The 25,878-nt window shown below is 33.3% G+C and overlaps 3 protein-coding genes across 3 annotated transcripts; all 3 read left to right on the forward strand.

Moving 5' to 3' along the window:
• The first annotated feature begins 3,626 nt into the window (after nucleotides 1-3,626).
• Nucleotides 3,627-8,786, forward strand: LOC134251409 (uncharacterized). Its single transcript, XM_062733818.1, has 5 exons — nucleotides 3,627-3,783; nucleotides 4,394-4,552; nucleotides 7,601-7,801; nucleotides 7,923-8,067; nucleotides 8,167-8,786. The coding sequence occupies exons 1-5, from the start codon at nucleotides 3,655-3,657 to the stop codon at nucleotides 8,310-8,312; spliced, it is 780 nt and encodes a 259-aa protein (XP_062589802.1). The 5' UTR covers nucleotides 3,627-3,654; the 3' UTR covers nucleotides 8,313-8,786.
• Nucleotides 8,787-15,511: 6,725 nt separating this feature from the next.
• On the forward strand, nucleotides 15,512-17,865 carry LOC134251424 (uncharacterized). Its single transcript, XM_062733831.1, has 5 exons — nucleotides 15,512-15,666; nucleotides 16,105-16,263; nucleotides 16,658-16,858; nucleotides 17,340-17,484; nucleotides 17,622-17,865. The coding sequence occupies exons 1-5, from the start codon at nucleotides 15,538-15,540 to the stop codon at nucleotides 17,765-17,767; spliced, it is 780 nt and encodes a 259-aa protein (XP_062589815.1). The 5' UTR covers nucleotides 15,512-15,537; the 3' UTR covers nucleotides 17,768-17,865.
• Nucleotides 17,866-22,637: 4,772 nt separating this feature from the next.
• LOC134251437 (uncharacterized) lies at nucleotides 22,638-25,784 on the forward strand. Its single transcript, XM_062733856.1, has 5 exons — nucleotides 22,638-22,788; nucleotides 23,105-23,266; nucleotides 24,064-24,270; nucleotides 24,374-24,524; nucleotides 25,317-25,784. The coding sequence occupies exons 1-5, from the start codon at nucleotides 22,642-22,644 to the stop codon at nucleotides 25,463-25,465; spliced, it is 816 nt and encodes a 271-aa protein (XP_062589840.1). The 5' UTR covers nucleotides 22,638-22,641; the 3' UTR covers nucleotides 25,466-25,784.
• Nucleotides 25,785-25,878: the final 94 nt, after the last annotated feature.

Here is a 25,878-nt window from a genome sequence, read left to right on the forward strand (position 1 = left end):
TCTAGTAAGATATACAAATATAAAACAAAAGTGCCAGACTCTGTGATATCTTTTTTTTTCAAGCTCCCTTGAATATATATGTCGATACATGATTGGAAACTACTGTTGCTAATCGATAATACATGTACGTCGTTGATATAGCTCAATGTCGAGTCGAAGGTTACTCTTCTCATGTATAAGATTTTGAATAAATTTAGCTTCACATGAGTACAAAAATAGGTCTGTAATAGCTGAGCACAATTGGTACCCATTGGAATTCTGACAGATTCATGTTGGAAGACCTGAACTCTAAAAACCATGCATCGTATGGGGAAAAACTGGTCGCAGGTGAAGCACTCGTGAAAGTATGGAACCATGTTTCGTCAGGTGTAAAAGTTACAAATGGAGTTAAAAAAAAAATGAAAAGTACCGGTAACTGTTCTCTTGTGTACAGTATGTATATGTTTTTTTTGGGGGGGGGGGGGAGGGGGTGGTGTGGTGTGGTGGTAGCACCCTACTCCCAGGAGTATGAAATTAGCATACTCTTCAAAATCAAATATGTGGAAATTGGGATTATATTAAAATATAATAAATATTCAAATTTCATGTGAAAGGTTAATATTTTATTGACTGAAGTGTAGCGTCAACGTCGGGAAATCTTACTCAGCTATCTGGCTTGTAATCTGTGAAAAATCAAAACAATGACACAGAGACATCAAATGTTTGTCTCGCCTTGGAATGCTGTCACATGCGGGCATGCGAGGTCTTTCGATAATAAAATCACTCATAACTCTGTTTATAAATGTGCCAATGCAGGATAAAAACATGCACTTAAAATTGTTTATACTGATGAGTAACTATCATGTGAAAACGTATTTGAAAATACAAATTTAATCTTATTTTTAAGCTAACGTTGTCAAAAATAGTAAAAATTGCAGAATCTTTTTTAATTTCATGATGAGTTAAAAGATATTCTACAATAAATTTTACGGTACGGTAGAAGGTTAACTTGACTCATCATTTTGAGTTAACAATGCTATAAAACTAGTCTTTTTTTTGAAAAAGTAGCAAACTTGAGAATCTAAGCATTGAAAATTCAACGACACGAACAAAACATGATAAATCGTACTTATTTTCTGCACATAATTAATATATTCTATAATCTACCTATACAATGCCTGTAAGTATATCATTTCTTAACACAAAAATCATGAAAAGTTTTCAAAATTGTCAAAAAATGCGCTCTTGATGCATGTACAAAGAAATAAATCTTTTAAGCAATCACCGCGACATACGTAACAAAGATTTATTATCAAAACCTGAATTTTGATAATTTGATTTTTTGGCTTTGTTTTGTTAAAGTTCTCAATAAGTTCAAGCAATTTGCTGACAAGAATGCCGATAAATATTCTTTCATGTTTGCAATAAATATCAATAGGTCAACTGAAACAAGGATAAACTAGTGCTAATTGTAACGGGAACCGTTACAGATGTTCCCCAAACGCTCCCCAACTCCCTTATGGTGCCATTTTCCCTGAAAGCCTTATTAAATAAGACAACCTCTGTGCATTTTTGACTTTAACAACGTTTTCCGAGAAGGATAAGAATCATATTCAAATTTTAGCAGTGCACGCATGCGCACATGAATGCACGTGCGTAATTATCATATTACCTTGTCTACACTATCTATATATTTAAATATACTATATAAATTAAAGCATGGAGTCCAAAAGTATTAAAAATTACTCATTAAAGTGTATTTTTAATTCACTCATTCCAAATGCACGCACGTGCGTGCACGTGCATTATGACCATACCATCTTGTAGGAAGCCCTTATATCTATCTATGTTCTAAATCCCATCCTGTTTCGTTGAAAACCAAGGGAGTTACAGCTATTTCAAGTTTCAGCCAATCAGATTGCAGCATACGTGCATTCGCGTGATTTCATGATTTTTTTTCTATATGATATTGTAGGATATCCCAATGCATGACAATGTTTTAAATTTCAAAGCATTTCGTCAAAAAACAAAGGAGATATAGACATTTAAAGTTTCAGCCAATCAGATTGCAGCACACGTGCATGCGCGTAATTTCTTGAATTTTTTTGTATATCACATTGCAGGCTATCCTAATGCATGACTATGTTTTAAATTTCAAAGCATTTCGTCAAAAAACAAAGGCGATATAGCCATTTAAAGTTTCAGCCAATCAGATTGCAGTACACTTGCATGCGCGTAATTTCTTGAAAGTTTTTGTATATCACATTGCAGGCTATCCTAATGCATGACTATGTTTTAAATTTCAAAGCATTTCGTCAAAAAACAAAGGCGACATAGCCATTTAAAGTTTCAGCCAATCAGATTGCAGCGCACGATTATGCGCGTGATTTCATGAAATGTTTCCATATCATATTGTAGGATGTTTTAATTCAAGATAAATTTTTAAATTTCAAAGCATTTCCTTAAGAAACAAAAGAGATATTGAGATTTTTGTTTCAGCCAATCAGAGCAAGGCGCACGTGCATGCGCGTGAGTTCGTGCTAATTTGACAGTGTCATATTATTAACACTATTAATATATCCTTATGTAATGAGTTTCAAAGCATTTCATTAAAAAATGAAAAAGTTATGGCCATATTAAGTATATCGGTCATTTCACTCATTTCACGCGCACGCACGTGCATGCGTATGCGCGCAAAATGACCTTCGTTCCGCACACCTACACAACACACCTATTAACCCTGAAAAGGTTTTAACTTAGTTGGGTGAACAGTTTCTGAGAACACTTCCGGACAAAAAAGTACCGGAGAACAAATAAGAAAAAAAAGAATAATAATAATAATAATAATAATAATAAGAAACCGAGTAAAAACAATATGTTCCCAAACTCCGTTTGGGGAACATAAATATAAACTTATGGGCGTTTTTCAATAAGATGAATATGAAAAGTGTACTAAAACGTACGTAGAAGTACTGGAAGCTGTTATTCATAACTTAATTACGGTAATGAACTGCTTCTAGTAAATAAGAACTAATTAAAACATTGGTCACGAGTCTTTAAAAACTGATTATTTATGAAATATGTATGCCATTTCGTCATGTGATATACAGCGTGTTTATAAAACGTGTCTTTAGACCGACAAGAATTATGAAATAAAATTTTTGCCATATTTTTCTTTTAGCTTCATCAGTAGCTTCAACTGTTATTCTTTGCAAATTGTACGGATATTGATGCTTAAGGCCACTCAGCCTGTCATGCGATACTAGAAGTACTTTAAGTGCAAGTATAGCATTTTAATACAAAAACACCCCAAAAAACTTACTATTATTATCAAATCGAAAAAAATTCCATAACAACTATTTTGCTTTTATTCTTGTTGTTTAGCGGAATTTGCGCTTCTTCTTGGGTACTGATCTAAATACCTACTTCGGTTTGATTTTTTTAAAACCACAATCTTTAAGAAATCACGCAAAAAATGAACAACAGAGCATATCGGCGCTTGATTAGTAGGATCAGAACACGCCCATGATGTTAATGAAACGTATTAACACACTAGGCCTGAAAATAAACCAATAAATTTAAATTTTCGTCATAGTATATAAATGAGCTTCTTTTATCCAATGATGTATAACTGGCGCGCATTTCACTGTTTCACTGTTCATCGGAAGTCCGAAGATGTCTTTGAGGCCCTTTCTGCTTCTCGCGGTAACTTTGGTGACAACAAATGCCCAAACACAACCGGACCCCAAAGTGATAGAAATGCTAGAACAGAGGAGTTGGAGAAAATACAAACAAGAAGTTGGGGTAAATACACGTACTTGTATCCATGTTCCTTTTTCTTTCAAAAAAGTGAGGAATTTATTGGAATCCTCCTCAAGAAAAAAATATTTATAAATATTAATTCATGCTAAAAATAGAATAAAACAATTCTGATAGTCTTTTGTGCAATTATTATGATAAAATTAATGCAGAAGAAAGAAGTAAAGTGTTGTTTTTATTTGCTGGGGATAAATTGTTCCTTCGGAAAAGCAAAGCACTCCTTCGAATCTTGTACATATTTATATACTAGAACCTTGACATTGCTATAGTCTCGTAAAAACCAAATTTCACGTATCAGGATTGGTCAACAAATTCACTTATGTCCGTTTATTGGCCAATATCATTGTTTCAGCCAAAAAAAATGTAAAAGAGGATCAGGAATTACCCGTATTTGTCTTCCGCAATGTATATCTCAAATTAGAAACATCTATTTAAATGAAATATTGAAAAAAAAATCTGCCTTACAACAAGAAAGCGAAAGCAGACAATGAATTTTCTAAGTTTTTGTCTTTATCGGGGTAGTATAACTCTGGACAGATTTCTTTCACATGTAGTATTAGCTGTATTACATCTTTTTTATTTTATATCTTTTAAGCTTGTTGCTTTTAAATGGACTACAGACGTATCAGGACAACTCGTAAATGAGACAGCGTGGTTGTCTGAGAGAAACAACATCGTCGCAATGAAATCACGTGACAGAGACGTCAGGAAGAAGGGGTTCGAGAGAGTTGACACTATGATCGACCTTGCAACGGTGAGAAGCATTCACCTCATATATCAATGTCCAAAACACAATGATATATTCTTACAAGGTTAATTTTAGTCCTCTGATTTTGCCATCAAAAAACAAAACAAGCAAAAAAAAAACAAAACAAAACAAAACAAAAAACAACAATAAAAAAACAAACAAACAAAAACAAAACAAAAACAAACAAACAAAAAATACTAAAGGACAAATTAAAAAAAACATTAAGACCAGAAATTTATAAAAACAAAAATCAAATGATAACTTTTTTTCTTTGAGCCTTTTCAATGAAATTGATTAACATAACTTCTTAGCTTCTAAGAAAGACCACTATTACAGTAATATAAAGGTCAAATTCAGAAGTCCATTCATTCTGTCCTTTGTCAAACTTTCGTTTCTGGAAAATAGCATCAAAAGCCTAAATGCAATTTTGCAATGGAAATGTATAAAATAGCTTTCTATTGCCCGACAAAGAATCCTATTGATTGTAAATTCCAAAAAAAAAAAAAAAAAAAAAAAAAATTCCAGATGATAACTTCATTTTTTGAGCTTTTCAATAAAATCTTACACTAGTATCATAATGTCCACTGGCATGAAAAAAACCTTTTGATGTTTAGGCCAAAATGTTAAGGAAGAAAACTAATCCAACATAAATCAATTTTTATTTGAGATTTTTCCATGAAATTTTTATACCCTAAATTGTTGCTAGCGCTCTCGACTACGTTAGTCCAAATTGCTTGATTATGTATGCTCGACTTCACGGTCGTACACTCTGGGAAAACAACTATAGATAGACCGTACGATAACAATTTCGTTGTATCATGTTGCAGCATTAAATAACTATGCTTATATATTGTGTTGCTTACACTTTAAAGATAACTACATATTTGTAATACTTAAAATTTCCCGGGTTTTTTCTTAACGGAAAAGCCCGAGTCATCATCTGATTGTTCTAAACAAGGGAGGTTTTTTTTATACGTCTAAGCACAACCAAAGATAGACTCCAATTTCTGATTGGTTAATTCAGCCAATCTTACAAATTCCAGAAACAAGAATTTACACTAAAAATAACGAATAAAACCATTATTTATATAAAATAAAATTCTGATGTTTATGGCTTTTAATCTAACATGACCCAACGGACCAATCTACTTCACATCTTCACATTCAGAACTCTGTGGATTTCTTTATACAACATACACTTTGAGTTATTTTATATATTCCTTTTAACTCCCCTGTATTTTCTTTCCTACTCTGCCAAGAAATTCTATTCTTAAACCAGCTCATACAATGCCTCAATCGGAATCTTCTCCATATTATAAAGAGTCTCCTCTCTCCAGTAAAGGTCATAAATGTTCCGTTGCACCAAAACTCCAATAGGTCAACACCCCCTACCCCGTTTCTTTACCTATGTGTCTATAAAATACAGTTCACAAAACAATTATAACTTTATTGATCACTCTCCAGCCTCGATTAAAATTAAAACCAGCAAAATAAATCACGTGACCACGGATACTCCTTTCTGTGTTTAAAAATTGCTACGGCGCTAGATCACATATCTTTTTTTTAAAAGATAAACTTGTTGACTAAAAAGATCCCTGTTGATTTTTAGTCAAAATGCAAAGACCAGGCCAGATATTATATATTGTTTGTACAGTCAATTTGTCTGGATATGTGAAGTGTCCGGATATCTGAAATACCAGTTAAACAAGACAAAATAACGTTAACAAATTCTGTTCCGATGAAAAATCATCCGGATACTGATGCATCCGGATATCTGGCATCCGGATATCTGAAGGTCTACTGTACGAGTATATAGTTTGCAGGCGATAACTTATAAGGTCGTGAATTTCTTGAACTGAAGAAAGGAAAGAAAGCAAGTAGTCAAAATGTTCGGAGTGATAATATTCCTCTTGTTAAATAAGATTCTTATTAATTCCTGTTATTTTTATATAAACCATGTTTTATTGCCTGTCATTTGTATCTACTTCAAACAAGTCACATGCGAGATTTTGTCTATTTCGAATTCTGAAAAAGTTGCTTCACGCATAAAAGGGGCGGTTTTTTTTTTTACAGATACAATTGAAGCATTTGACACAGAAGATAATAATTTTGGTTTACAAAAATAGAAATGAATGTATTTTTGTCTTAATTGGCGCTGCAATAATATCACATGATTTCTTTGCTTGTAACAATTATTAAAAAATTAGATTTGCATCTGTTTATGATTTTTACGATATTTTTTTTTCAACACATTATATACACTTTACTAATTTATATTCACGAATTACACAATTTTTTTTTATTATAATCTAATACCATTTTTATTCAGGTCAAAAATTTTACAGAGATAAAACATGTACAATGTACCTTTAAATGCTAGAAATATAATTATTTATTTGATAATAAAAGGATTGTGAAATCTTGCCTTATAATAAATAGAAATACCCCTTGTCCCACTTGATTTACTTTAATTTTCTCCTCAGAAATATTAACGAAATATATAGAAGAACTACATGCAGTTCATTTTCTTAATTCACATATATACAGCTTATTCAAATGGAAAATACATGTAATACCAAATTCTTAATCTCTTTTGAGACAAAAAAAAAAACTACGAATATGCTGATCTTGAATTGATCTTTGTAAAAGTATAGACCGAATTCGTATGATTTTTTTCATGCGTAAACAAACAATATAATCTTATTGGAGTTTTAATATTAGGATATCGTTGTAACAGAGGTATCATGACATACTAAATATATGGTTATTTTTGTTCTACCAAACCTTAGCATTTTGCCAATTTTAAATGCACCCAGACACAGTTAAGTGCTAATGTTCTACCAAACCTTAGCATTTTGCCAATTTTAAATGCACCCAGACACAGTTAAGTGCTAATTTAAGCAGATGAAGCGGTCTTCTTTAAATTCGCCATTTTAATTTTCCCACTTTCATTGAGAGCACAAAAAGCAAAAATAAAACTGGGACAACAATTTTCCCGTAAAAAATATTTACAACAAGACTCCACTTTCAATGTTGTTATTTTTATTGATTCAGGGAGAAATGGCAATTCGACTCAAGGTTCCTACCTCAGTTACTGCCCTCCCAGCTTCAATGGTTGACCCACAGATGACAAGACGTGAAAAGAGACAGAAACTCAGAGATTTAGTTAAAGGCAGAGATCGTATGTGCTTCATCCATACAGATCCAAGACTCAATCTGGCAGCTGTCAAGGGGGAGCTACAAAAACGTGTTGCTGTATGTTTTTTTTCTCAAAAAAATATCTTTTATTTGTAGAATTCAAAAACTTAATCCCATCAATCACGAGATGTGCCGCAAATTACTATTTCTTGATTTCATTTTCTTTTTCTTACCTCAGGGCGGTTCAGTTCAAATGGGTTTACCTCAAAACTTTATTGTAAAAGAGCAAAACCGCATCTTAACACAAAATCTGAAAAGTCCGCTGGTCACGAGTTTCTGTTTAAAGTCTGCTGAACACAATAACAACTTCAGGCTTGAGAAAGGTGAGACTATAGCATCTTTTGAATAATTTACCCCATCCAACCTTAAACCCCTTTCTCTTTCTTTTCATGCATTTACACTTGCATCCTATTCATTTCCAGGTGCTCCCGCGGCAACTCTAGCCTCAGCTTACAAGGAGATCAAATTGATGGGCCAGATAGACACAGCACAAGCCGGGACGTCAATTCCATATAACGTACACATTGAACAAAAAATAATGGACGGAGTCACGTCCGAACCGGTGTAAATTACAGAAAAATATATATACATTCATACAAATGCTTAAAAAAACATATGACTGTGTCATCGAAAATATTACGCCAATATTTATCCTGTATTTTACGAAGTTGAGATTGTATTCTATTAGCCAACCAAAAGCAAATGCATGTGTAGAATAATGTTCTTACATGTTCAGTTGACAACATAAAGTTGCAAGTAAGGTATCTTACATTACTACTAGTAAATGATGTTATGCAATGTAATTTTTTTAAAAAGAAATTATTGGCGAGATAAAAGTTGTCACTATGTGACCGAGAGAATGCAAACCATTACTGGCGAATCGAACAGTCTACTTTTTAAGAGGTCCATTATGGTTCGTGCGATTGATCGCTAATTTTAATTTTTTTCATGTCACAGATTGTTGCAGACATGCAGTTTAAAAATGATATGTTAAACTGTACTGATCTTAATAAAAAAAAATAAAATATATGTGAATATTTTTTATTCATCTTTTAAAATTTATGTGAATGAACTACCAAGTATTTTCCCCCTAAAGCATACGCTTTTGTCCTGGACTAAGATCCACCTTTAAGATCAGCCAATGCATGAGCAGGACATTTGGGCGGAGCTAACAGAGATTTACCTTCGCTTCAGTTGGCAAAAAATAAACACCGGTTGTCCAAGGTAAATGTCAAATGTCAACCATTTATGTTATGAAACTTCCATAACCTTGATCCAACGTAATACTTACGAACACGTAAAACGTATAATACTTACAAATGTATTTGTAGTTAATTAAGCCATGTATAAAGATAACGAACAATAACTAAGCTTAAAAGTTCATAGCAACCACACAGACTGGGAGCAGAGCTAAACTTCAGGAGCTGGAATCAGTTGCTATTGAGTTTTTTTTTTTTTTTTTTTTTTTTTTTTTTTTTTTTAAATAAATTTATTAATCATTATGCAAACCCGTTTACAATTTCTAACTAACCCGGGCCAGGATAGTTAGTATAACAAAACTAACAGAGTAACATATAATAATTAAAGCATTTCTACAAATGTCACCATCTGAGGGTTAATCATCTCATATCCACAGTAAAAATATGGAAATTCAGAGTAAAAATAGTTGCTAATTATTTGTAATTCATTAATGATAGCGACGTAATGATAGATTGTATTTGTTGACATGATGATTCTGTCCAACACAGAATTGGCAAAACAGTGACTTTAAATAACAGGACTATCAAATTGATATCCATCTATCATCAGGTGACTTGTCAAGAGTTTTCCTCTTATAGAAATTGAGATTATGTAGATTATAGTCTTCATTGCATACACATTTATAAAGCAGCTGGGAAATAAGCTTTAACTTCATGTATATGAATTGATATTTATTATGCACACAGGAAGTTATTATGAATTATCTAAAAAAGACTACCTATCCAAGATTTCTTCCTTATTTTTGTTTAAATATGGGCAATTTTTTGTTTATGTAGACATGATGATAAATATGTCGCAAGGAATTGTCAATGCAATAAGGCCGACACCCTTATATAAATACATAATTATACGATCAGCCTACACCATTCAATAAACTGAAACCTGGGTCTCTGGGAATATTAAATTGCAGTGCTCTGCTTTTCAGTTATCTTTCAGAGGACTTTGAGTCACCTTTCACTTAATAGAATGGCATACTAGTATATCCACTATGTAATATTTCCACATCCATTCACATTTCATAGATCTATGTTTTCCGTACATTCCGACAACAGAAACCTTAACAAGACAACCTTTATAAGGAAGAAGTTTCATACGAAGGACAGCGAGTGTTTAAAATTAATAAGAAAAGAACTAGACACATGTATCTGAAATGGTATTACTTTAACAAAATTATTACAGAACATTTTTAGTTGTTAGTGCTCCAAAGGAATGTCTTAAAATTCAACATTGAGACATGAACAACTTTGAACAGTAGCTCTTACCATGGGAATTAAATAAAAATTCGGTGTACTTGGTATGTCAACAGGTACGCAAAACTGCATTAATCTGTCTGTCTGATTGTCTGTTGTTACACCCAGCAGAAACCAAACAGAAATATCAGGAACTAGGTTATAAGGGAAGTGCTTCTCAGAACAATGAAAAAAACTTTGAAAAAGGTTATAAGTAGAAATGCAAATGGTTTTATTCGTTTCATTGATTGATTGATTGTATATTATTTAACTCCCTCTCGAGAATTTTTCACTCATAAGGAGACGCCACCACTTGCCGGTGGAGAGCTGCAAATTTTGTCCCATACTCGGCACTCAGGGCCATGAGCAGGGAGGGATCTTTTTCATGCCAGCTTCTACTGCGACACGGGACCTCGGTTTATATGGTCTCATTCGAAGGACCGGTCTCCACGTCCCACAGTGGGATTCGAACCCGCGACGTAAGGATTGACTCCTTACTTCGCTACTCTAGAGCAGACGCTCTAACCACTGCGCCACGCGGGCGACTTCATTCGTTTGAAGGAGGAATGTTGTGACTTTTCTTTATTTAATAAATCTTTATGCAGTCCCTTTTATCTTAACAATACAGATCGGAAGCAGAGCAAACACGGACCTCTTAAACATCAAAGGTGGGAACTAGGGCTGTGTATTGAGCCAAAAATTTCGATATGATACGATACAATATTTTTTAAAGCAATATGCGATATACTGGATTCTAAAACAAGTCCATCAGAAAAGGCTTCTAAATCATTTTCATGCATGAATTGCATAACAATTATGTGTTTTATTTCCCATTTAAAAGTTCTTGTCTCATTGTCATTACTAATAACACTTCAAATTAAAACTTTTAATGACAGTAAAACTTACATGTTCAAATAAAATTCTCTTTGAATTTTGTAATAATTATAAAAACTGTGTTATTTCCTTACAAATTATATAATCTAGAACTGTTTTAATTCAAAAAAGTGAAATATAATCTTTGATGATTGAAATTCCCATTTTTTAACAGAATTAGAAAAAAAAACTGTCTGTTCGATACGTATTGGAAGTTATTTTTCGATACGACATTATTCTTGAATATCGATACGTATCGATATATTGATATATATTGATACAGCCCTAGTTGGAACTGGTGTCATGGAGTAGTAACTATCCCCTTTTCATCGGCCACAAAATGGCTTGTACTCCTTGTCATGATCGGGAAAAAGGGTAGTTGACAGAAAAGCAGTTAACAACTGGCTGTATGCAGCCGAGTGTAATGTAGTCGGAAAATAATTTTTAATTTTAAAAGCTTTTAATGACCGGGTATTCATCGCCAGAGTAACGGCACTACCCCATGCATACCCGTGGTTGTTTCATCATATACAAGTAATGTCGTTATCTGGATAATTACACTTATTCCTAGGTGTGATGTGATGATATATGCCACATAAATGGTTTTAATACATTTTCAACTGTAAAATATTGAAATTTATTGATGGAATAAAAGTAATATTCTTTCACTCTTTGATAAAAAGATATCAAAATTATATTCTTTCACATTTTGAAAAATACCAAAATAAACGTGCTCTGCACTCTAAAAATAAAAATCCTGTCCCACTCATGAAATTAATTCAATATCAAACTACATGTATAAAACATTGAAAGCCTGTATTTATTGTATTCAACAACCCAGAAGTGAAAAAAAAAATTAGGTAGATTACATGATTAGTATGTACTGGTCCCTGCTGACAAAGCAGCTTACAACATTGGCATCGTGTGTAAAGCTCATTATATAAATAGTATTTTAGAAGAACTTGGATTCAACTTATACTCATAGTTCCCTTTCTAAGAAATTCTTCAGAATCATATGTCAGTTTTGAATATTTTTAAGATCCCAAAGAACCAAATCGAATTTTAACTTTCGTATCTATATTGGATTCTGAAACTTCATAAAAATCCTTACAAACAAAGATACATATATGGTTCCAGTAAATGTTCAACAAATCCTCTTTCTTTACTCCTCACTAAGATATTAACGGTAGTGAAGGAGAAACTTCAAGAGTACTGTGCAACAATATATTTAAGAAGTGGTGTAAATCAGATGTGGATATTTAAAAATTCCAAGGAACTTTTGGACAATTTGAAATCACAAGATTTTACCAAAATCAACAGTTTAAAAACTTATGACTTTTCAACTTTATACACAACCATTCCTTACAATAAATTAAAGTCCATGTTTTTTGATATCATTGACAGATGCTTTTTATATAGAAATGAAACTCGTAAATTTACTTACCTAGTCATAGGTCATTTGCAAAATTATTTTGTTAAAAATCATTCTGATTGTACACACAAGTACTCTGAAGTTGACATCAGAAAAATGCTCGAGTTTCTGATTGACAATATATATATATGTTGTTTTTGGAGACCACGACTTCCAGCAATCTATTGGAATTCCCATTGGTACCAATTCTACTTGTAATCCATCTTATACTCATAGTTCCCGTTCTAAGAAAGAAATTCTTCAGAATCATATGTCAGTTTTAAATATTTTTTATATTCCAAAGAACCAAAATGAATTTAAACTACCATATGTATATATATTGGATTACGAAATTTCATAAGAATCCTTACAAAGATACATATGGTTCCAGTAAATGTTCAACAAATCCTCTTTCTTTACTCCTCACTAAGATATTAACGGTAGTGAAGGAGAAACTTCAAGAGTACTGTGCCACAATATATTCAAGAAGCGGTGCAAATCAGATGTGGATACTTAAAAATTCCAAAGAACTGTTGGACAATTTGAAATCACGGGATTTTACCAAAATCAACAGCTTAAAAACTTACGATTTTTCAACATTATACTCAACCATACCCCACGATAAGGTCGTCTGCGTGGCGCAGTGGTTAGAGCGTCTGCTTGGAAATTAGAGCGTCTGCTCTAGAGTCGCGAAGTAAGGAATTGATCCTTACGTCGCGGGTTCGAATCCCACTGTGGGTCGTAGAGACCGTTCCTTCGGATGAGACCATACAAACCGAGGTCCCGTGTCGCAGTAGGTGCTGGTACGAAAAAAATTCTTTCTGCTCTATGGCCCTGAGTGCAGAGTATTGGACAAAATTTGCAGCTCTCTACCGGCAAGTGGTGGCATCTCCATATGAGTGAAAAATTCTCGAGAGGGACATTAAACAATACACGATCAATCAATCCCCATGATAAATTAAAGTCCATGCTTTTTGATATCATTGACAGATGCTTTTTATATAGAAATGAAACTCGTAAATATACTCACCTTGTCATAGGTCATTTGCAAAATTATTTTGTTAAAACCATTCTGGTTGTACAAACAAGTAGTCTGGAGTCGACATCAAAAAGATGCTTGTGTTTCTGATTGACAATATCTATGTTGTTTTTGGAGACCAGGTCTTCCAACAATGTATTGGAATTCCCATTGGTACCAATTGCGCCCCGTTATTAGCAGACCTATTTTTGTATTCATATGAAGCAGAATTTGTCCAAAATCTTATACGTGAAAAGAAGAAAACACTTTCTGTGGCCTTCAACTCGACATTTAGATATATCGACGACGTATTATCAATTAACAATGGTCGACATTCTTATGTCGATACGATATACGTGTATCCCGGTGAGCTTGAGAGAAAAGATACCACAGAGTCTGACACATTTGCTTTATATTTGGATATTTTACTTGAAAAAAGAAGCTAATGGTAATTTAACAACCAAGCTGTATGATAAACGTGATGACTTTAACTTTACAATCGTACTTACTTGTATGTAGCAATATACCTTCATCACCTGTATACGAAGGGCATGCTATGAACAATTTCTAAAACGAGGTAAATTATTGACAACTAACAAGTTAATGAAAAAAGAATAGCAGTTTCGTTTAAAGTCATCATTCGCAAGTTCTATGGTCGATACAATGACCTGTCAGCAAATACAATTTATCATTGAGGCAAATACTGACTGGTGTTTTTCATACTAATTGTCAGTCCATTATTTATACACTGAATTGGCGACGGATTTTTCTGTGATTTTCGGATCCTGACAAGGAGAGCACGGCGGGTGTGATCGATCGGCAGGGTATGCTCACTCCTCCATGGCACCTGATCCCACATCTGATGTTTTTGAGGTCCGTGTTTGCTCTTCTGCTATTTTGTATTGTTTTATGATTTTGACTTTTGATCTTGAATACAGTTCGTTATATCTCCACATGTTTCGCAGTAAGACTCAAAGATATACATTTAACAATGTAGTAAGTATTAATCAGTAATTGCATAAACTGCAAATGGATATTGAAAAGTATCGACAAATCATGCCTTAAAATTGTTGATAATTAAGATTTAGACATACCTGCTAAAAAAATTTGTTGTAAGAAGTTTTTAGGTTTTGCCTATACAATTAAATTTCATACATAAAAATGAAAAAAAAAGTTGAATATTACAAACAGTGATCGATGATAAAGAGTAAAGAAACAGTATAATTTATAAAAAGGGATTATTTAAATTTGTCAAGTGTTATCATTTTTTCATATGTATCACTCAACACAACATAATGTTTGATATTTCTTTCTTTTAATTTGACTCTAAAAGTATTTTCAAACTACGTAGAAGTGTTTATTCTGTAATTTATTACTAAAGTACGCCGACATATTTCTGGCAGTTGGGGAAAAAACAAGATTTAAAAACAAAAGTCACATAATTCAAAATGATTTATTTTTTCATGTCATTAGTCATGTGATTTTGTATATAAAATGTTTTTACGATCAACAAAAAAAGAAGTGATAATAATACCATGGTCATAGATTTTTCAAAATATGCTTCACTAAAACGGTCCTTTTTTAAATATGAAATAATTTGTATTAACCTTTTGAGAAACAGACTTTAAAAAAAAATATCATTAAAAAAAAAGTCTAATTAATGAGAAAGCACGATAACTATGTGTATGTTGGTTTTTTTTCTCTTTTGGAGTTAAATATATTTCTGAAGCATGATCTAAAAATTTACTTTGGATTGAGCTTCACTGATATATTGTCATTGAAATTAAGCAAGAAAAATGATGATTCAAGACAGCATCTTGGTCATTAATTAGTTAAAATGTAATTAGAAAGTGTCCCGTGTTATCACTGAAACACATCACATGTCCTTGAAATAAATTTAAATTTTCGTCATGCTATATATAAGTTGACACCCTTTTATCTCATGATGCATACAAAGTGAGCCTCACACATTTCACTTTATCGGAAGTTCAGTCCGAGCAAGATGTCTTTGAGGCCCTTTCTGCTGCTCGCGGTAACTTTGGTGACAACAAATGCCCAAACACAACGAGATCCCAAAGCCATAGATATGCTAAAAGAGAGGAACTGGAAACAATTTACACAAGATGTTGGGGTAAATATACCTACTTGTGTCCATGTACTCTTTCTCTGATTATTTCGTGCTCTTAAAAGTTCATATTTTTGTTAACGAAAGTTTTGAATTAATGTACTGAAAAGCGTTAAATTTTGGAAAATTTTAAAATATATCAGGTATTTTTTTTAACTTCTTATGCTTTCCTCTTTTGTCTAATCATTTTGAAAGAAAGGGGTGAAACATATCTTTGAATTTGTTTTAAGTAAATTATTACTTCACTAAAACCAAATCGGCAGATTTCTACTTTTAAATGTTTGTACGTGTGGGGAAATGGACCTATGTGAAAAATTTACCAGTATTCATATTTGGCATTTGCACTAAAAATATTTTTTTTATTAGTACATTATAATTATAATTTTATATTGTTTTCAATATAATAATTGATCATTATTTTTATATGTATATTACAACTTTCAGCTCGTGGCTTACACGTGGACTGCTAACGTGACTGGACAACTCTATAACGAGTCAGCGTGGTTGTCAGAGAGAAACAACATTGTCGCAATGAAATCTCGTGACAGAGATATCAGGAAAAAAGGTTACGAGATAGTGGATTCTGTGATCGACCTTTTGACGGTGAGACTTACTTACTATCACCAAAAAAAAAATGTTCAGAAAACACTGTTAATCTCTGAATGATGAAACCATAATCCTCCATAATGTTTGAAACAGTACGCAGTCGTCATTGCTTGACGACAAGTGACATTCCAAAGAATGGCGGCGTAAAACGTAGGCGCACATGGTTCACTGTTGTATGAAAATGAACAAAACTTTCAGTTAAATTTAATCATTATTGCATTAGTTGAGGGTAAGGTTTAATTCAAACTTCACCCCATCATTTTCATTTTCTTGTTGACCAAATAATATATTCCCGAAGAGGTGAAGACAATGGTCTTCACAATATGAAAGAAAAAACCCTATGTTACGTAGTCTACGTTATCCTTATTTTTTAACTCTTTTGTCGCTTCAGGGAGAAATGGCAGTCCGCATCAGGGTTCCTACCTCAATTACCGTGCTCCCAGCTTCAATGGTTGACCCACAGATGACAAGACGTGAAAAGAGAAAAAAACTCAGAGACCTGGTCAAAGACAGAGACAGGATGTGTTTCATCCATACAGATCCAAGACTCAATCGGGCAGCTGTCAAGGGCGAGCTACAAAAACGCGTTACTGTAAGTTTTTTTCTTAAAATCTTCAAAGGTCTAATACTTTGGGATTCCATTGAATACTAATATTTCTTTAACAAAATATTACAGAACTAAACAATTTGTCCCTAAACAATGAGCCCTTCAATAAACAGAGACTTATACAGCTTAGAAGTACATAAATTACACTGTAGGATGTTCCTTATAAAGCCATGTTTAGTGGACGGAGGGCTACAAGAAAGGAAAACACGAATCGTGTTATTATTACGACCTGGACATACATTTATAAAGCGTATAATGTGTATGAAAGGTCTTGATATAACGGTTTCTACCTTTATTTATGATTTTTGCTTTTGATGACTTCCGTTTTTGTCTTAGATTTGTACCTATTCCTCTTTTTGAATTACACCTTTTCTTCGTGGTTACACAATTCTAAATGCTTTATCACCAATTTTGATTATTTGTAGACAATACCACATTTTTAAATTTTGTACTATTTGTCCTACAGGGCGGTTCGGTTCAAATGGGTTTACCTCAAAACTTTATTGCAAAAGAGCAAAACCGCATCTTAACACAAAATCTGAAAAGTCCTCTAGTCACTAGCTTCTGTACAAGATCTGCTGAACACAATAACAACTTCAGACTTGAAAAAGGTGAGACTTATTTTCGTTTAATGAGTAGATTGCAGAGCAAGCGCAATAATTTGCCATATACACAAGTCCTAGTACAGTGTATAGATCTACTACTGTGCTCTCTAATGCGTTTTATAACTTTTTGTATCACTTCCCAGGTGCTCCTGTCACAACTCCAACTTCAACTTACCAGGAAGTGAAATTCATGGGTCAGATAGACACAGCGCAGGCTCGCGCATCAGTTCCGTATACAATACACATTGAACAAACAGTTATGGACAAAGTCACGTCTGAGCCAGTGTGAATTAGAAAACTTCATATAAACAATCATAGAAGTGTTAAAAAAGAATGAACATGTGACTTATTTTTTTTCTGAAATAAATCTCTATAATATGCATACAATATATTGTTTGATAATGAATTCTGGATACTGCATGTATTTAACAAAGACGAGATTGTGCTTGGTATCAGCAGTTTTATTACATATAGCATGGTTTCCTTAAAATTTTTTTTAAAAAAGTTGCAATTAAGCTGTTGCATACAAGTATAATCATGTCGTATAATCTTATATTTTTAAAGAAAAGTTTTATGTTTCAATGACTGTGAGCTTGCTATAGTAAGTGTACTTAGTATTATTTGCAGAACAAAATCTCATTATATTAATTCAAAAATTAATTGACTGGTTAGTCGACAGGGTATGCTTTCTTCTCCTTGACATCTGATTCCATTATGCTCTATTATCACAGGTCCATATTGGCTCTTCTCACTATCTGTAGTGTTTAAATGGAAATCCGAGTATAATCACAGATTGATATCTTCACATTTCATTTAGTTGATTGCTGTACAGATATTTTATGTCACAGACCGTTGCATAAATTTCAAGTTTAAATCTCAAGGGCCAGTAACATACTAAATTTGATTTTTACGTAATGACTATATATACAAAAAGAGATATCTTTTTGTATATATAGTCATTACGTAAAATCAAATTTAGTATGTTACTGGCCCCTGTGGTTTAAATGGTATTACCTGAATTTTTTTATTGTGAATTATAGAATCGATTCTTTAATATTGCCTAATCTTTTTAATACATTTTAATTAACTGCTCTCTAGAAAAGAAAAAAACAGGTGTTATTATCACGGTCTAAGATAGACTTTAAGATCAGTAAATGATCGGGATTCTGCTACATGCCAGATATGAAGCAAACTTTTTCAGCCTCATCTCTGTTTTTTTTAAAGCTTCAATATCTAGTTCCTTATTTGATATACTATAGAGCTACTGTCTGCACCCGCTTGAATCAACCAATAATTTGCGACTCGATGACTTAAAACGAGACTGTTGATATCCTTGTTTTATCAACTTGTTTGTCAATAGCTTGCCTCTTTTAAGAAATTGTTCATACGTAGAGATTGCTTTTCCGTATCGAATCAACTGAGAGACGTAAATCCAATAAGCAGGTAACAAGGGTATTTTGCTACATCAGTTCAGGAAGTTGACAAATGAAAAGTTGAACACGTCATGTTTATCATAAAAGTTCGTTGTTAGCTTACCATTAACGCCTTTCTAATAAAATATCCAAATATAAAACAGAAGTGTCAGACACTGTAGTATCTATTATTTCAAGCTCACTGAGGTCTATTGAGTCGACATATGAATGGAAGTAATTATTATTAATTCATAGTACGTCGTCGCAGTTCTAAATGTCGAGATGAAGGCAATAGCAAATGTCTTCTTAGGTAGAAGTTTTTGAATAAATTCTACTTCAGACGAATACAAAAATAAATATGCTAACAATGGGGCGCAATTGATACCCATGAGAATTTCAACAGACTGTTGGAAGATCTGATCTCCAAAAACTATATATATATATATGTAGAATTTTCAATCGAAACTTAAGCATCTTTTCTTCAATATCAACTGCAGACTACTCGTGTGTACAATCAGAATGTTTTTTTAACAAAATAATTTTCAATTAACAAGGTCAATATATGAACAAGTTTCATTTTTTATTTTAAAAAAAAATAGCTGTCCATGATCTCGAAAAGCCTGTGCTTTAATTTATCGTGGGGAATAGTTGTAAAGTGTTGAAAGGTCCTTCGTTTTGAAGTTATTTATTTGGTAAAATTTTGTGATAACAACTTTTCTAAAAAGAGTAAAAAGTTCTTAGACTTTCAAAGCATCCACATCTGATTAACATAACTTTTCGAATAGAGTATATTGTTGTACAGTACTCTGGAAGTCTTTTCTTCGCCACTGTGAATATAAAAGTGAAGAGTGAAAAAAAACAGGCTTCGGAGAACATTTACTAGAACCCGCTTGATATGTATCCTTGTGAGGATTTTTTTATGGAGTTTTTGAAATCCAGTATCGTTATGGTAATTCAAATTCATTTTGATTGTTGGGAATATTTAAAACTGATATGATTTTACTGAAATGTATAGAAGTAACGAACAGTATTCAAGCACAACAGGAACAGAGCAAACACGGACCTCCAAAACATCAGAGGTGGGATCAGGTGCCATGGAGGAGTGAGCATACCCTGCCCACCGGTCACATCCACCATGTGCTCCTTGTCGGAAGAATAAAAATGTCCGTCGTTAATTCAATGTGTAAATAATGGACTAACAATAAATATGAAAAACATCAGTCAGCATTTGACTCATTGATAAATTTTATTTGCTGACATTGTCATTGAATCGACCATAGAACTTACGAAATGATGACTTTAAACGAGACTGCTGATATTCTTGTTTCATCAACTTGTTTGTCAATAATTTACCTCGTTATAAAAATTGTACATATGTAGAGCATGCTCTTGTGTATCGAATCATCTGAAAGATATCAACTCCGTATGCAGCTGATGAAGTAATTGCTGCATAAGTAAGGGAAGTTGACGATTGAAAAAATAAAGTCATCATGTTTATCAAAGAGCTTGGTTGTTAGATTACCTTTAACGTCTTAATCAAGTAAAATATCCAAATATGAAACAAATGTGTCAGACTCTGTGGTATCTTTTATCTCAAAGTAACCGGGATATATCGTATCGACATCAGAATGAAAATATCCATTTTTAATTGACAACACGTCGTAAATATTTCTGAACGTCGAGTTGAAGGCCACAGCAAGTATTTACTTCTTTTCATGTACAAGATTTTGGACAAATTCTGCTTCATATGAATACAAAAAATAGCAATTTCGCTATAGCCAAAGATTTGTGATCATCTGTTTTTCTCACAATTAAAACCGTGTAGTACCGGTATATCATTTAAGATAACGTGAGATAAACAATGAATTTCGACTTACCTGGTATGATAGCGTCATGGTCTGTGAGGAAAAAACGGATAAGAATCCCTTGGCTAGTGAAAATGGGCTACAAGTCTTTTTGTCTGATTTTGGTGGGTAAAAATATATGATTTAAGATTTTTCGGTACAAATAGATTTACTCGAAAAATGTTCACCTTCCATAAAACTGTATCCTCATTTGGATTTCTTTTAAAAGATGTCAATATCTTTTTTTAAAGTATTTTTGCTGGGTCACACATACATACATACACAAGAATTAAATGAGAATACGACGCTTGCACATGTTCAACGGCATTTGGTCCGTGTAACGCTTAACAATTCAGTTTTCTAAAATTATTTCGAGTTTTTATATTTTAAAAAATAGGATGAAATTTCTTTATTTCTAAAACTCAAAATTATTTCCTATTTTATTGAATACCGGTATTTCAGTTTAAAAATCTAAATTTTCAAATTTCTAACCACCTTTAAAATATTTCATTTTTAGAAATTTATCCTATATACCGGTATTCAATTCCCTGAACTTATGATTTTTTTTAATCTTTCGTTTGTTCAGAAAGTTCAGTATTATTTTACGTCTTTTGTTATTTCAGAATGTACTACAAACCTATAAATTTCAACTCTCAAATCCTTTTAGATTATTAGAAATAAAGGACTTTGATTCAAAATTCAAATTTAGAATAACCAAGCACTGAGTTTTTAGAATTTCACTTTTGTTATCCAAAATATTAAATTACCAAACCCTAGCTGAATGTTCAAACAATGACTTTAGCTGCTACGCCACTGTATATATATATATATATATATATATATATATATATATATATATATATATATATATATATATATATATATATATATATGAATTCTATATTCTAAATATCTAAAAGTTCAATTGCTTGACCAAAAGTGTTTTCACTCAAAAGTTCAAAACTGTTTTTGGAACTTTGAATTTTCAATATTTAAGATACCGGTAAAAATCTTAAGTATTCGAAATTTTAAAACCTGTTTTTGTTGAAATTTTGGGGTTTGGACTAAAATGCTAAAGTTCAATATATAAAATCAGTTTGAGTTTTTTTTTTAAATCTAAAAATTTGAAGTAATGTTTTAAAAAGCTCAAACTTTAAATCATTTTAGAAATTTGAATTGTTAATCGCGTGTTGTCATTTGCAATATAAACGTGTTCCACATTTTTTCAAGCGAAATAGGGTCTGGGAAAAATATAAAGGTGAATGTAAAGGTTGAACACGAATATAAGGTGTTTGACTAGACGGTGTTGTCAACAAAAACATTCTATATCTACATGTATGGTCAATATTTGTTGGTCCCCTATTAATGGCTAACTGACAATGAAAATACATCATAATGAAACGTATGCGCACCTTAGTGTAAATGGACATGGGAGGAACTCGCTGCCAACTTGTATTTAACCTGCATGACCGAGGACAAATGATATGACGATTATTAATCTTATATGGTGTTGGTGAGTTCTGCCTGCCTCCCGTTGGAGTCGATTCCAATGCAAGCCAAACATGAAGGGCAACCAATAAAAAAGAATCAAAATATTCTTCTTGTACACTATCTTGTAATTCATTATGCTCCACCCTTTTTTTTTGTTTCTAATTTCACGTCAGAGGGGGTCATCGTTTTTCGGTCACATTTTTATTTAGATCAGGTGATCACAGGTATGACCACTTTTGGTGCCCAAAGTGACGTCAAAGAAGGCCCCGGGGCTTTCTTTGGACGTATCATATAACCTTGAGTTGAAACAGCCATGCAATTAATTGTTCGTGGCAGGTTAAAATTTCCTCGTACTGTATATAAACCCCCTTCCCAGAAAGGATGCACAATCCAGTTCACGGCTAACTTCGGTAAAGATGTCTCTCCGATTCCTCCTACCGCTTGCAGTTTTTGTCGTGACAACGAATGCCCAGGCAGAGCCCGGAGAACCCACTCTGCTACAGAAGCTGTATGAAGCCAGGAGCTTCCGAAGAAACTGGCAAGAGGTCTCCGAAGCGTTCGGGGTAAGTGATCGTTAACGTTTTATTTTCTCTTTTCGAATCAACAAATTACTTTTAATAAAAAAAAAATACATATACATAAATCAGAGTATTTTTAATTACTTTTTGAAAAAAAAAGTTTAACATTACAGTAAAATAAATGACAGCATCTTCTTCTTAAAAATATACTAACAGTGGGGGAGGAGGACTATAAAAGAGGAAATAATTTGTTTTTTAATTTGAAGTTTTTTGAACTTATAAATAGCAAACCAATATTTTATTTTAAAGATTTAATATCATCTGTTTAAATTTTTAAATTAGTGTTATTTATTTATTGTAGTTGACGCCTTACAAATGGGTCACTACCTTGCCCACGAACACAATGGTGAATGAGACAGCGTATCTTGCCGGGAGTAAAAATATTCTTCTGATGAAATCCCGAGACAGGGACCTTAAGAACGAAGGCTTCGACAAATCCACGACTCTGATCGACTTCGAAACGGTAGGTCTCGACTTTTTCTCGTTATGTGGTGAACACCTAATTATCTCAAAATGTCTTTAAAATATATAACGTAAAATAATATTTTAATGGTCATTCAAGAGATTTCCAATAAATTTTGCACAAATACCTGGTAACTAAGGTACCGAATTTAGGTGAGGAAACTTGTAAGTGTATCAAGACTTCTATGAGAAGTTCTTAGAGAAAAATATATGAGGTGTGTACATTGCAACCCTCATTTTTTTTTTAAGGATGAAAGTTGTAAATGTATCAATACTCCTGAGAAAGTCTTAAAAAATTATGATAATATTGAGGTTATATATTATTGAGGACTGAGGAGCGTGTCGTCTGACATTAAGAATATGATTTTTGAATTCTCTTTTTCACAAACGAATTCATTACAATTCTAAGGTCAAACATTTTTTTCTTTTACTGATATACATGTACATGTATATAGGTAGCTCCGTAGTTAAAACTATCAGTAAACTACCTCCTTGGTACAGTCACACTGTATATACTAGTACATATATATAAAACAAAATTTTATTAAGTTTGTGTGTAGCGTAAATGACACACGCCTCGTGTACTTTTAGTGGCGATGTGGGTGATTTATTTGATGGATATTTGACCACAAGTCATGCTCGGCGATATAAAAATGGCATTTGGCCGGCCACTGACCAAGCATAAATTTCCTATTTTTGTTGTCCTTCTAGCCTGTTTGTCAACATAATTCAAGAATGCATGTCAAACACTCGAGGTAACTTAATCGATCATACAGTATATTCCGTGTGTTTTTACAGGGGATGGTTGCTTTCCGAACCAAGTTTCCCACCACTGGCGAGCTCCCTGCTTCGATACAGGGGGCAGGGGAGCAAGCTGAGATGACTAGAAGGGAGAGGAGAAGAAAACTCAGACAATTTTTCGCTGGTAGAGATAAGGCCTGCTTCATTACAAATACCGGCGTCACTCTCGCAGATGCCAAGATGGAGCTTCAAAATCGTGTCTTAGTATGTATTTGATGAAGTTTATAAGATATTATTATCACAAATATGTTTGAAGTGCAAATTTCACAATTCTTCCTGCACAAATGTACATAATTTTATTTTATAGAACTCACCAGTTTCCACAGGCACGCCCAAACGATTTGTCGCAGACGAGATGAATCGTATTTCCACTGCGGAACTGGCCAAATTAAACCATAAAATAGCTAAATTTTGTACAAAAGCCGGGCAGCACAGTAATAACTTCAGGCTTGTAGCAGGTGGGCTTATTTTTTCGTTGTGGTCTATTCATTGTTTATTTTCTTTGTCGATTGATTGATTGTTTACTGTTTAACGTCCCTCTCGAGAATTTTTCACTCATATGGAGACGCTTGCCAGTGGAGAGCTGCAAATTTTGTCCTATACTCGGCACTTGGGGCCATTGAGCAGAGAGTGATCTTTTTCGTTCCAGCACCTTCTGCGACACCGGACCTCGGTTTATACGGTCTCATCTCCACGTCCCATAGTGGGATTCGAACCCGCGATGTAAGGATCGACGCCTTACTTCGCGACTCTAGAGCAGACGCTCTAACCACTGCGCCACGCGGGCGACTTTTCCTTTAACCAGAACTAAAAAATGAGTCTGTTTGTTGTAGAAAGATTCTTTTTTTTCGTTTTAGTCTATTTAAACTATAAATAGTCTTTGTCCGAGATAAAATTACAAATAGTAAATGCACTTTATTTCTTCGTAAATCTACTGGCTTATCGATAGGCGCGTGCGTGGCGAGACAGAGACAGCAGCGGGGCTTCTAGCACGTGGATTTGCGGAATCAAGAGCATGTAAATGTAAGGAATAACTGTCAGATTTTTTTTTTGATTTCATGACGATGATCAATCGTTGGCTTGCGTGACAATTTTATGCACACACCTTCGGCGTTTATGCAAATTATCACGCAAGCCACTCGATTGATCATGAAAACAAAAAATTAGACAGTTATTCCTTAAATACTGCAAAAATAGGATTCATGATGGACTTAGATAAATGCAGTCTTCATATTTTCTTCTATTTATAGATTCAACAGCAACAACACACAAAGACAGTTTAGTTGTCATGGGTCAATTTGACAACACCCAGAGGACAATGTCTGTACCATATGAAATCCACATAGAACAGTCCATTATCAACGGAATTCAAACACCCCTAACAACAGTGGAACCGTAGATGGAGGATTCTATGTTTAGAATTCTAATAATGAACTATATGTGACATTATGCATGACGGAATCTCATCTTCATAACAACAAATCGTTTTAAAGTTGCTGAGGTACTGTAGTACCTTGGTTTTCTTTAATATCAATGTCGCTTTGCATGATAAAATATACCGTTCCTTACATCAGCTCGACACAGTACGGAACTGACAATAATTTTATGTCATTGTAGTACAAATAGCCCTGCATTCAGAAGTACATACGCATTCATTGTCATAGCTTTCTCTCTTGTTGACTTCACATGCCCATATTAAAGTCAGCAAATAAATCAATTCCTAACCAAAGATTATATAGTTTGTTGTATTTCTCAAAGATCATCACCCACTGACACCCAGGGATGATTAGACTGAGTCTGACAAAAATTTGT

Source organism: Saccostrea cucullata, unplaced genomic scaffold (assembly GCF_032062105.1).
Source record: "Saccostrea cucullata isolate Sc308-1 unplaced genomic scaffold, CSIRO_AGI_Scuc_v1 ctg65, whole genome shotgun sequence".
NCBI classification, from domain to species: Eukaryota; Metazoa; Mollusca; class Bivalvia; order Ostreida; family Ostreidae; genus Saccostrea; species Saccostrea cuccullata.

Bases quoted from the DNA above. Each gene is read 5' to 3' on its own strand.
- LOC134251409 (XM_062733818.1), top strand. From the start codon at position 3,655: ATGTCTTTGAGGCCCTTTCTGCTTCTCGCGGTAACTTTGGTGACAACA. The intron at 3,784-4,393 runs GTAAATACACGT...ATATCTTTTAAG, and splicing joins AATACAAACAAGAAGTTGGG to CTTGTTGCTTTTAAATGGAC. The intron at 8,068-8,166 runs GTGAGACTATAG...ATTCATTTCCAG, and splicing joins CAACTTCAGGCTTGAGAAAG to GTGCTCCCGCGGCAACTCTA.
- LOC134251424 (XM_062733831.1), top strand. From the start codon at position 15,538: ATGTCTTTGAGGCCCTTTCTGCTGCTCGCGGTAACTTTGGTGACAACA. The intron at 15,667-16,104 runs GTAAATATACCT...TACAACTTTCAG, and splicing joins AATTTACACAAGATGTTGGG to CTCGTGGCTTACACGTGGAC. The intron at 17,485-17,621 runs GTGAGACTTATT...ATCACTTCCCAG, and splicing joins CAACTTCAGACTTGAAAAAG to GTGCTCCTGTCACAACTCCA.
- LOC134251437 (XM_062733856.1), top strand. From the start codon at position 22,642: ATGTCTCTCCGATTCCTCCTACCGCTTGCAGTTTTTGTCGTGACAACG. The intron at 23,267-24,063 runs GTAGGTCTCGAC...GTGTTTTTACAG, and splicing joins CTCTGATCGACTTCGAAACG to GGGATGGTTGCTTTCCGAAC. The intron at 24,525-25,316 runs GTGGGCTTATTT...TTCTATTTATAG, and splicing joins TAACTTCAGGCTTGTAGCAG to ATTCAACAGCAACAACACAC.